We start from the raw sequence: 12,924 nt of genomic DNA, 5'->3' as shown, positions 1-12,924 counted from the left end.
TTTACCCTTTAGGGAAGCAGAAACCATTGAAAGAGATGGGCATGATGTCTTACCCACGGCGCGATCTGCGAAGCTAACATACAAAGACCCAAAATTGCCAACAGACGCTTGATGTCATGTCCTTGGACAATCTCAGCAGAGATTACACCACCTTGATCTTGATTATGCGCTCTGGCAACAGAGCCACCAACCCCTGAACTGTGTCCAGCATGGCTCCCGTGATGGAACAAGGCAGCTTTTTTCCTTGTTTATCAAGAATCCATGTGACTGAAGGGCCATCATCACTGCCTGGAGATGACCCTAAGCTCCTTGTAGTGTTCTTGCCCTTTTTTGTGTTTTGGGGACCAGCAGAGCTGGAGAAACACTGGGAGCCCTGCCTGCCTTCGAATCTAAGTTTGAACTCCTGTGCCCTAAACCTGAAGTCCCTTTGCTGATTTTGATTGCAGAAGGTGCAGAAGGACTGAGGCTGTTGAGAATATGGGAAGAAACACCTGGCATGTCTCCTATTCTCCTTCTAACTCATTACCTTTCTTTCATCTTTAGATTCAATAAGCACATCCTTCAATGCCCCATCTTCAAACTGGTGTCCCCCCCCCCAAAGGAAACAGTGGCCAAATTGACTTTAGATGCCGCATCCGTCTGCCAATTTTTTAACCATAAGGCATGCCACAATTTGAGGTGACATTGCCCTGGCAGAAAACTGAGTCGGCCATAAAGGCTTGTGCCTTCAATAATTTATTTAAGGTCTGCTGGAGCCTCCAACCCAATCATGCATGCCCTTGCGCAAGAGGAAGCTGTACACACCGCCCACATAAACAATGCTGTGGCGTCATGCACCTTATGCAAGGCAAAATCCAAATGCCTATCCATCATATCCCTCAGTTGAACATCCCCTTCCTCAGGCAATAAATTACAACTGGATGGCCTGCAGATGAAGTCTTAAGATATGCCATAAAATCTGGCTCCAGACAATAAAGCTTATCTGCCAAAGTGGTGCTCCTTCTAGACCAGTGATGGTGAAACTTTTAGAGACCGAGTGCCCAACCTGCAGCCCAAAACCCACTTATTTATCGCAAAGTGCCAACACGGCAATTTAACCAGAATACTCAGGTTTTTATTTAGAAGGGGAGGTTGGCGCATCCATGTGGAGAGAGAGTGGAGCAATATACAAAAATTGGACTCAGTAAACTGCAGAGTGGTAACTTTCTCATCCTGTAAGGAACCATCACCCCATTCATCCTCCTCATCACAAGCAAATAGTTGAGAATGAGAGGATGGTAAAAGACCATCATGAGCCATCACCTCTTCCTCTGGTCCTTGAAAGGCATTAGGGGGCAAGTCACCCACAGCCCTTTTAACCTTGGAGCTGTGTTTTTTAAGCAAGGAATTTGCATCATGGCCCTGAAAAGCCATGTGAAGTTCTGAGGAAATAGAAGCAATGGGAGCATTCTTACTCTGATCAATCATGCCAGCAGCTAAGTTAAGGCTTGCAGAGTCTTGAGATAGGTGGCAGGCTGTGTGACATCCCCTGCCCCAGTTGACTAACTGAAAACCCCATGAACTCAGGTTCAGAATCAGAGGACATACTATCCGGTCTGAGTTTACCACATGGTGGCAGCAGTACCTCGCAATCCACTGTTGATGTTTTTTTGAGTCTGGGCAGTTACTTTTCCAACAATAGGACCAAGTGGAGTATTAGATCTTAACAGAAATCCAGAAGCATGATGTTGCCTGATATGCAAACCTTTAATAACCAATCTCTGCCACTTAAGCAATTCTGCAGACAGATCCATGTGCTTTGCCTTCTTCTTTGCCTTTTTTGGTGCCACATTAACAGGGCAACGCACAGCCTCCATGGATTCCATTAGAGAGCGAGCTATTTAAGAGTGCAGTTGGCCCAAACACTACTGCACACTCCGAAAAACAGCACATAGGGAGGTCAATAGGCAGGAGCGCTGACAGGAGCTGCAGACTGCTGAGGTAATGCCAAATACCGTATTGGCCCGAATATAAGTCGCACTGTTTTTTCCCAAATTCAGACGGAAAGGTTTATAATATATAAGTGTGGTTTATATTCGTGACCTTACGCTGCTGGCAAAGTGGCGTGGCTCCCCCCACCCCCTCCGAAGGTAGCCCAGGAGCACGGGGCAATGGAGCGCAGCCCACCCGCCACTCTCAAGCCTCCACTGGAAAGAAGGGAGAAGGCTGCCAGCAAAGCAGCGTGGCTCCCCCCACAGAAAGCAGCCTGTGTATTGTCTTTTTTTCTCCCCCCCCCCCCTTTCAATTTTAAAGATGCAGCTTAATTGCAGGTGCGGCTTATATTCTGGTGAATACGGTACTGTGGACACAGGCAGAAAGTCCTTCAGGTGACTTAAATGTGCATGAAGCGCAGCAGCAGTTGGCAACTCAGGAGGAGAAAAGCGGCTTCTGGTGTAGTGGAAGCAGCTGGTACTGCAATGGTAAACCAATGGCTGTTAAGAGGCCAAATGCTGAGTATGCAGCTGCGCTGCACAGCAGAGCGCACTGGTCTGAAATTGGCCAATCAGGAGACTGCGGCAACCATTGGTGGTGGGAATTGATCCAAGCCACAAATGGACAAATCAAGGGGTGGGGATAGTTTGTCCAATCAGGAAAAATAAGAAATAGTAAAATAATAAACCCTTGCCAGCAGCAGAGGAAAAGGGAAGCAAAGGAACAGAAAGCAACCGAAAGTAATAGTGAAGCAGCAAAGTGAGTTCTTCTTTTTTTACCTCAACAGAGAACAGAGATAGAAATGAAAACACATAATCACAAAACAGTTAAGGAGAATAAGAGGGAACCAGAAAGAGAAGTTGAAAGTAAAGGAACTTAGCTGTGAAGTACAGAGAGAACCTGGAGAAAATGTTCTGCTCCATCAGGCAGGAGAGAAAAAACTGAGGATACTGTGCCCACCTCCCAGAGTTTGTTGCTCTCCTGGCTTCCATCACGTAAAGAGGGTAGTAACCCAACCCATTTGGATAATCAGCAACCGCCGTAAATTAGTAACATTTTCCAAGTGCCATGCAATCTATAGCTTATTATGAAACTAGAAAATTTTAAAATTCTGTTTTCAAATCAGAAGTATCAACTAATTTTGTTTCAAGGAATAAATATGAATGCAACAAATGCCTACCTTATTGCTTCAGCACCAGGTCGTTGAGTTACTGCTGTACGCAGATCAATTAGTGCAAGTTTCAGCAGCTCAGGTTTCTGATTGTTTTCCCTTATTGATACAGTCATGCTTAATAGTTTTACATAAAGTTTGATGGCTTCATACTGTACAAATTGACAAAAATATATCATGACTAGCAAAATATATTAATAAAATACAAACATGAATACAGTTTTATAATATGAAATTCAGAGTCCCATGACAGTAGGCTTGAACCAAAATAGGTTCCCTAACTGCTATTCCTAATTGCAGTGGCCTTTTTGGGAGGGGGGTTCAGGGGAGATGAATGAAAACTTATCTTCATTCTTTTCTTTTTTTAACAGTTATAAAGGAACTTTCTGGGCGGAAGAAATATGGAAGTGGCAGAGTTCTGGTTGCCCCTTTTGCTAGAGAAGCAGGGCTTCTAAAGTGGCACAGAAGAAGAGCTGTTATTTCGACAAACATTTGCTTGCTTGCTTTCCCTCAAATTCCCCTACTTTGCCACATACCCTGAAATCACACCCTGGTTTCAGGATTTTGCTCACAAAAAAATCTGACAAGCCTAAAATTGGACAATAGTCTGACCCTGCAAGATATATATATATTTGGTCAACATGTAAGATGTTTCATATTGATTCCTGACTAATAAAATCAATTATACAAGCTTTTGAACAAACAGAAAGTAAAGGGGGAAATGCACCCTTCCTTTCAAACACACACACAAAAGATATAAGGATAGGCCGGGAAACCAAAATAAACTCATTATGAGGTCCAGTTGCAACTGCATTTTTTCACATGTATTTTAATGTGAAAATGCTGAACTGGATTTTAAAAAATCAGCTCACAATTCAAAAATTCATTGCACAGGAAGAGTTAGATATATGACATGTACAGTGGTGCCTCGCAAGACGAAATTAATCCGTTCCACGAGTCTCTTCGTCTTGCGGTTTTTTCGTCTTGCGAAGCACGGCTATTAGCGGCTTAGCGGCTACAGGTATAAACTCGTTCCCGCAACTGCAAGCCTCGACCCCTAGGGAGCATCTGGCCATTGCATAAGCCTCGTCTGGCCTCTTAAGCAGTCCCTCCTGACGCGCTTACATAGCACAAGCCCCGACCGCCGCCATCCCAGCGACCCCGGAAGATAAGATCTGCAGCAAGCACCCCGCACCTCCGATCCCGGGGCGCGCTCAGCCAAAGCGTCCCCAGACACCTGTCCCGCCGCGCCTTTGCGCAGCGCTCTGCAGAGCGGAGCGATGAGCCCGGCCGATCGCAGGCAGGACAAGCGGCGGCGAAGGCAGAGAGAGCGAGGCCCAGAGGGAGGAGTCTCCGGCAACGCCATCGACGGCCCCACCGTAGCTCCGGGTCCTGGAGCCCTCCGGCTGCCGGAGCCTCGTCTGCACCGGGATCCTCGCGCGCTCCCTCCGTCTCTCCATGCCTTTTAGGTGAGTGGCGTGCTCGGGCTGACTTTGGACGACCCACAGCGGGGCTTCCCTCGGCCGTGCAACCGGAGCTCGCCTTTGCGGTCACTTTGAGAAAAAGGAAAAAAAAACTCGCAAGAAGTTTCGTCTTGCGAAGCAAGCCCATAGGGAAAATCGTCTTGCAAAGCGACGCAAAAACCGAAAAACCCTTTCGTCTTGCGCGTTTTTCGTTTTGCGAGGCATTCGTCTTGCGGGGCACCACTGTATGTAATACTGTTAGACTAGCATATAACTGTAACTGCATCAAACATGAAAGACTTTGAGGAAGAAAAATATTCAAATTGTATTCAGAATTTAAGGCGTGCAAAAGCCTTTTTAAAACATGGCATTCCAAATTTTATATGACATGACACGACTCAAGTGAATTTCTACTAAAGTTAAAGCAGTGTTGCAGTGAAGTACACAGGTCAAAACTTCATCCCCCCCTTATTACATGATGAGACAGTGCTACATCAGAAATAAAGAAGTCACCAGACATTTTCTCCCTCTTCAGTTGCATTTGGAGAAAAACAGTAATCACCAGGTTAACACATTAAAAATCACTGACATTGCCAAAAAATGTATAAATGTATAAAACACAGAGTGATTGTTCTCCAGTCTATTTACAGCTATATATAGAATGTTTAGAGCACTTTTGTATGCAAATAGTGTGCATATATTGCTACCTCTGGGAGGTAGCCAGCACTACATTTTTCTTGCATACTGGTCATGTGAATTTGAAAGCTTGAAAATCATTGTTCTTCTTTTGTAAGATACCATGACTTTAGATAAAGCCAAATGCTATACTATACAAACCGAGTAATACCTACCGTTTTGGGCAATGTTGGATCAACAGCTGTTTCACTGTAACCAATTGCTGCATATAACTTATGCTTTTCTTGTGGGGTCATAAGCTGTTCAATGCCTACCATTTAAAACAATTATTATTATTAATATTATTATTATTATTAGTTTTTATTAAAGATTTTCTTATGTCACAAAACAAATAAACAAGGAAAAGTACGTATAGTGTCTCAATTTTTGATTCGTAGTGTCTTTTTCAGTTTGTTTACGTTTGGTATGACACACTATTGCCGTAGACATCATGCAGTTAATGCATTCAGTATAAAAAAAACCTCAATTCTCATAATGCATCATTGCATACCTGACACACTACATCAATACATTGGTTTTTTATTATTATAATTTAGTAAAAGTTGTAAACACACCGTTTTCACTTATGCTACTTTGCCTTTCCATAGAGGCAATGTCATAAGCCTGAAGACTTGGCATTTGATCTCAGGGTAAGATCATTCAGCCACCAATTCAAAACCTTGCATTATCAAGGGTACAGAATAATGGATGAATCCAAATGTACTTTTCTGCCTCCTTCCATCAGAGGAAGAGAACCTTTGGCTGCAACCCAATGTGTCTGTCAGTCAGACTTGTATTATTTGTAGTGAATCGTCATTACAAGATAAATCACAAAAAAGTTAAAGTATATGAATTTTCAGAAGGAACGGATAATAGAGAGGTTCCTTTGGAGTGCTGATTTATTGCCTTCAAGCAATAGGAGGAATACTATCCCACTTCAAGGTCCTACTGCCCAAAAGAAAACTGCAAACAATCAAAATTTAAAATTGTAATGTTTCCTAAACTATTTAGATTTTTAAAATCACCTTTGAAAACAATCAGAATTCTACAAAATTCTGAAATTAATGGAGGACTTTATTCCTTAAAAAATTGTATAAAGGGCAATACAGTGTAACTGCAATTTTATGCAAGGGTTACATTCCTGGAGGAAAGGCAAAATTGTGCAAAGTCAGAACAATCCCAGGAACTGTCCCCACTGTCTAGAATCTCGTGAGACTGAGGCTGTCTGAGATCCTGTGAGACGCTGCAGGAGCCTCCCAGAGACCTCACACAACTGCCCCAGAGCTCAGTAAGCAAGCTGTTTCCATGGTTTTCCTTGCATGATCTCAAGAGAGCTTGAGATTTCCTTGCAAGATCTCAAGAGCCTTTAAGGTTAGTAGCCAAGGATCTCCCACCCCTTTCTATTTATTTTTTGGTGGTCTACATAAAGCTGTGATTGTGTAAGTCAGCGTAAATTGTGATTGCCCTGTACAGAATATAGTCACAATGTTTAGCAACAAAAACATTTATCACTGATTCTATCAGACAGCGACCTCTATAGCTTCCAATAAAAAGGCAGATGTCGTAAGTGGCTTCCACATTTAAGCTCCAAATATTTAAATTAGTTACAATGTTTGATAATATAGCCATCTAAGAGTCATTTATTCTGCCTAGGCCTTTTGGCAAACACAACTATTTTGCTCTTATATCTAATAGATCAGCCTTCCTGCTTAGAATAAATTTCAAATTTAGATGGCAATATTCTTTCACCTACTTCAGATAATGGAATAAGAGCCAAATTGTCTGCATAATTCGACCGCCAACTGGGGGGTGGGGCCAAGAAAGCTACTGAAAGCCTTCATTTATGTACAGATTAAACAATAGTGAGCCAAAAAGCAGTCTTGTATTACACCCCACATATAAATATTGAAGATACAAGAAAATCTGAAAGTGCAGCTCAAATTTTAACACCAGCAATAGAATACAGCTACTGTATAAGAAACAGCAGCCATTTACCTATTCAGCCTTCCTCTCTTTCTAATTATCATCCCATCTCTCTGCTGCCTTTTGCTTCTAAACTTTAGTAAAGGTAAAGGTACCCCTGCCCGTACGGGCCAGTCGTGACCGACTCTAGGGTTGCGCGTTCATCTCGCTCAAGAGGCCGGGAGCCGGCACCGTCCAAAGACACTTCCGGGTCACGTGGCCAGCGTGACAAAGCCGCACTGGCGAGCCAGCACCAGTGCCGCACACGGAAACGCCGTTTACCTTCCCGCTATAAAGCGGTACCTACTTGCACTTAGGGGTGCTTTCGAACTGCTAGGTGGGCAGGAGCTGGGACCGAACGACGGGAGCTCACCCCGCCGCGGGGATTCGAACCGCCGACCTTACAATCAGCAAGTCCTAGGCCCTGAGGTTTTACCCACAGCGCCACCCGCGGCCCTAAACTTTAGGAGCACGCTGTTCTTTCTGTTTTGATTTTCTTTCTTCTAGCTTGGCCCTGAATCTCCTGCAATATAGGTTTCGTTCCCTATACTCCACTGAAATGGGTCTTATGAAGATCAGTAAAGACTTTATTGCCAAATCAAAAGGCTTATATTCTATCCTTAATCCTTTTTTTATTTCTGCAGTCTTTGATATGGTTGATCATGCTCTTTTGCTGGGTTTCTCAGTGACCTGGGATTTTGTGATACTATTCTAAGGTGGGTTGCCTAGTATCTGTAGGCCATTCATTTATTGTTTCTACAGGAGGTCATTCATCATTTACTTTTCTTGTTACAGTTGGAGTTCCCCAATGTGCTCTTTTGGGTCTCCTGATGTTTCTTTTTACATTTTATCCTTGGGCCAGCTTATTCATTCTCATGGGTTTCAGTATCATTTGTACGCTGATGACATTCAACTCTATTTGTCAAATCCAGATCTTCCAGCATTCGGGGCAGATTTTAAACTGTTTTGATATATAAGCTTGGATGCTTCATTGTTGTGTGATACTTAATTCAGCTAAGGGTGAGCTGGTTTTTTCCCCTTCTACAAAATCTTCTCCATATGTGTTCTCTATATATATTGACAGTATTATTATTCTCCCATGGAGCAGGAGGCATGTAGGCTGAGTTTCTATTTTTGTTTTCCACTAACAAGCATCCTTTTTATTGGGTGAAGGGAATTACAATACTGGCCCTTGGCTTTCCCTATTGCTAATAAAGTGGCGGCGGCCCCTCCCACCAAGAAGCTGTTGCGAAACCTGCTTAACATCCGGAGTACAGCTCTTCTGATCCATTGTACTGCTTTCGCCGTGGGACGGTGAGGAGGTGCCCGTCTGCAATTACTACTTATGTATGACCCCTGCCTCTACATATGGCCATGTGAAGAACCCTTTCTTGCAACTGTTCCCACTTACAGGACTTTGAGCTTCCAGTAGATAACTAACTTTAGAGAGATTTGCTTGTTTCAACTGTGTATGACGCTATTACTATATAGATTTGATATGCATGTTGCACTTTAAGTTGCTGAACTAAGTAAAATTGTCTTTTATATCTGCAAGGCGGTTTGGTGTTTGGGTGATCACTAGGACTAGTTTCTTTGTAACATTGCTAGAATTTGTCCTTTTCTTTCTGTTGCTTCTACTTAAAACATTTAATTACCACTATGTTATAAAAATATATTTATCAAAGCAGTTTACAGCAATAAAAGTAACAACCATAAAAAGTTAGAGAGAGTTAAAAGCAAACATTAATTAACCATTGTGGAAGGATGTAATTTTAATTGCTTGCAAAGGCCTGGTGGAACAGAAGTTTTCAGCAGGCATTTAAAAGCTGGCACAGAATGCATCTGCTGAATCTTAACTGGTAGAGTATTCCACAGGGCACAGGGCTGATGACACTAAAGGCTCAGTCAGTTTCTTGTTGTCAAATGAGCCTCACCAACACGGGGAATGACCAACAAAACTCCTGCAGATGATCTCAGTGATCAAGGGATGTAAGGGTTAAGACACCATGGACCTAAGTTGCTCAGAGCTTTCAACCTTGAACCCATTTCAGTAGTAGATGGGCAGCCAGTGTGGCTGTTTTAACAATGATTTAACAAGCCCAAGATTTTTTAAAAAAACTTCAATTAAGAGTTAAATCTCTTAACATAAAGAACTCATTATGTTCTTAATAGCTGCAGTGCAATTGGATGGGCCCTGGATCTCCAGTCTACAAAAGGAGTTTTCTGCAGGGTTTGGCATCTAGCTGTTTTTTTAAAAATCAGGTATTCCCCCAAGCAACATTGCAAGATGTGAACTCCAGACTCTTTGATGGCATTTATACACCATTTGAAGACTTGTCAGTTTCAGCAGGCCTCTGTTGACAGCATATTATTCCCAACCTGTGCAATTTGGGAACATTCACAATATTCCTAAATCAAAATAGACATATACATACCTTTGGGTTCTTGTGTGGATTCTTTGCCTTTTCCTCCAGTCCAACCCCACATCCAACTAAACCAGCCACCAGAGTCTTCATCATCTTGTTTAGCCCCTGCTTTGAAAATCTTTAATCCAGCCTTAGTTGCCTATTACACAAAACAACACAATCTTATTTAAAGTTTAACATTCAATATCTTTATTCAATAGAGCCAGTGTTTGTTTTCCTGAGGGGGGGAGTAGAACTCATCACAAAATAAATAAATAAATGGCTAGATAGAGAGATTGCGGGTGCAGTCACTGTGCCACCCCCACCCCCACCCCCAGGCTGTGGCTAAATGTAAGAAATTATTAATAAACTCAAGCAGACAATGATCTGGGTTAGAAATGGCCACAACTTAATTGATTAGAGATGTAGATGGATTTTTGGCTTGGGTATTGGGTGTATATATCTGTTCCAGTCCCCCCCCCTATTGATTTTAAAAGGGTAAGGGAACTCAGTTCCCCCAAGTTCCTGCTTTAAAAAAATTGCTTCCTAGTAAACATGGCTAGGCTTGCACTGTGACTTCAGATTCCTAGTATGCGCCTTTCACTAGGTGTCTGGTCCCTTGCTTCTTCCACCTTCGCTCAAGATGGCAATTTCCCTTGTAAATCCACCTTTTTTCTTTCTTTACTACCTCCTTGATTTGCTTACTCTACATCCTATCTTCTCCTCAAAACCAACAATCCTAGATTGACTCTGACTTACTTGGCAGGGAGACCCACTGAAGTGAGAGGGATTTACTTCTGAGTAGACATGGTGAGGATTGCAGTGTCTCATCAGAAGCTCCTTCCCCTTCCCCCCTTTCCATCCAATGTTTTGCCTCAAGCCTTAACAGAGCTCTCTCTCATTTTAGAGGCAATCCTAACTTTTAAATGAGCTGCTTTAAAGGGGAAGTTAAGGAGTCAGCAGCAGCAGGCGACCCCACTCTGCTAGGTGCTGGGGTGGATTGCACCCTTTGCCTTGCAGAGTCAGACCCAGGCTGCCACCAGGTCCAGCACTGGCAACAAGCAGCTCTGGCTCACCCAGCCCTACCCACTGCCACCCCACCCCCACACTTACTGGACATTGGGGATCTGTATCATGGGCTTTACTGGTCAAAGCGGGAGCCTCAGCAATCACCCTCTCCTCCCCTGGAAACAAACCAGGACTGCTCCAAGAAAATGTATGTGGCAAAAAGGAGCACTAGGCCCTGGTGGGATGCCCCCTTACCTGCTAAGCAGATAGTCAGCCAATCAGGATTTTTAAAAATGATTTTTTTCCTTTCTTCACTTCTCACTTCCCTCTGTGGCCCCCTAGCCTTGCGCTATGGCCCATTTACACATTTTTCACCTGTGGCCCTCTTGGAATAACCATATGGCCTTCAGTTGCACTAGCTCACAAACACGCAGAATGGAGCAAAGGGGGCTTTAAAGTAATAGCAATTTCCTCCTCCACCCCTTAATTTCAAGCAACAGCTTCTGTCTGGAAGAGGGAAGGGAAGGCTCAAAGCCAGAGGTAAGCAACCTAAGGCCCATGGGCCAGAAGCAGCCCATGAGGGTCGCTTAACTGGCCCATGAGCCACCCCCGAACCAAGCTGTCCACTCGGCAAGTCCCCGTGTGCTGCGCTAAACCAGCACAGCGTGGCGCAGGGACTCTCTTCCGTGACTCCAGAAATCGCATCTGCACATGTCCGCAGCACCAGAAATTGTTTCTGCGCATGCACGATTTTTGGCATCTGGACATGTGCAGATGCGATTTCCGGCACCATGGACTTGCGCAGAAGCGATTTCCGGCATCGCACTGCGCCAGTCCAGCCCACAGGGAATCTCCGCGGGAGTGATCCGGCCCATGCCCAGTAAGCCTTGCCGACCCCTGCTCAAGACAGTATCCTGCTTTCTGAGCTGGGTAGCTCAGCTCACAAACAGGCAGAAAGCAGCAAAGGGGGCTTTAAAAGCATGAAAAAGTGCTTTCTTCCTCTTGAGAAAGAAGGAGAGACAGGACAGCTTGCAAAGTGCAATGAACTTCCCTGCACCTCTGCTCAGCTGGTTCACAGAGAGGCCCTGCCTCTCCAGCTCAAGCAAGCAAGCAGGAGGAGCAGGGCTGTTTGCAAAGCTGAAGCAAAGGGAGGTCAGCTGTTAGGCAGGAGAGCCTCAGCAAAGCCCCACTGCACCTCCTGCTCCTGAGGAGACCCCCTCTGGAGCTGCAGAGGACGGCTGCTTTGGGATCTGGGGAGGGTCTCATGAGCCAGAGGTGCAGCAGAGTTTTGCTGAGGCTGCTCAGGTCTCTCCCCCACTCCCTCCCTGGCCTCCTGGGGGTGACAGAACTCTGTTCCAGGGGCATTCTGGCTCAAAAAAGCCCTGAATAGAGCAAGTGTGTAGAAGATCTGTATCAGAATGTGGAAGCTCTGGAGGAGCAAGTGCAACCCTATGTTATTGCTTGGTAATTTAAATTATATTGGAAACATATTAATAAGTAACTATAACTTGAAAATTTAATGGTTGAATCTATAGACCTCCCAAAAGGAGATGCCAAGACTGAGGTACTGGAACTTATTTGAAATGTATATACAGACACTGTTCCACGGAAGTTTAATTTGAACTTGCTGTTGTTGAAGACTTTTATGCATTTCTCCAAGCTAGGAGCAAATAGAAGCTTTTTAACCTCAAAGATGTTAAACAACTAACTCATGGTTTCCGTAAAATCAAATTCATTTTAGAGCAGTTACCTCAAATTCTGCCTGTTGTCTTGCCAGAGTGATGTTGAATATGTCCAAGGTCTTCTCTAGTTCCTATAAAGGGGGTTGAAAGTAAAATAAAATGTCACTACACAGGGAAATGGCAAAATGGCTCCTCCATAATTATTTATGAAAAGAGAAATGTTATGGTAGATCTCTCCCCCCACCACCCTGGTCAGAGTTAGAGGAAGTTGTGAGAGAAAGTTGTGAAACAGCTGAGTTACAATTTATCAAGGTTAAATGATATTTGTATTATCATGAACACTACTGTGTGAATAGTTACATATATTTAAACTTTAATGTAGCAATTACACACTGTAATTTTCATTTCATTTCCCTCTAATCTCACTGTTTACAATTCCTCCCTCTACTCCATCAACCTGCCAAAGTAACACTTCTTGCATCTGAAGAAATAGACTCTAGTCCACACAAGCTGAAGCCATAATGAATTCATTAGTATTTAAATTACTACCAAACTCTTTCCTGAAAAGACACCATAGTAAAACACAA

The 12,924-nt window shown here is 43.6% G+C and overlaps 1 protein-coding gene across 3 annotated transcripts in view; it reads right to left on the bottom strand.

The window, feature by feature from the left end:
* VPS13A (vacuolar protein sorting 13 homolog A) overlaps positions 1 to 12,924 on the bottom strand; it is a 152,658-nt gene that overhangs the window by 97,803 nt on the left and 41,931 nt on the right. For all 3 annotated transcript variants that reach the window (XM_083464715.1, XM_083464716.1, XM_083464717.1), the window contains exons 14-17: positions 12,406 to 12,468; positions 9,678 to 9,807; positions 5,457 to 5,551; positions 3,152 to 3,294 (exon numbers count right to left, since the gene is read on the bottom strand). In XM_083464715.1, the coding sequence (XP_083320841.1) occupies positions 3,152 to 3,294; positions 5,457 to 5,551; positions 9,678 to 9,807; positions 12,406 to 12,468 (431 nt within the window). The remainder of the gene's footprint in view (positions 1 to 3,151; positions 3,295 to 5,456; positions 5,552 to 9,677; positions 9,808 to 12,405; positions 12,469 to 12,924) is intronic.

The sequence above is a fragment of the Podarcis liolepis genome (genome assembly GCF_965112155.1).
Source record: "Podarcis liolepis genome assembly, chromosome: 11".
Taxonomy (NCBI): Eukaryota; Metazoa; Chordata; class Lepidosauria; order Squamata; family Lacertidae; genus Podarcis; species Podarcis liolepis.
Note: the sequence above shows the minus strand (reverse complement) of the source record. Positions and strands in the feature narration are given on the sequence as shown.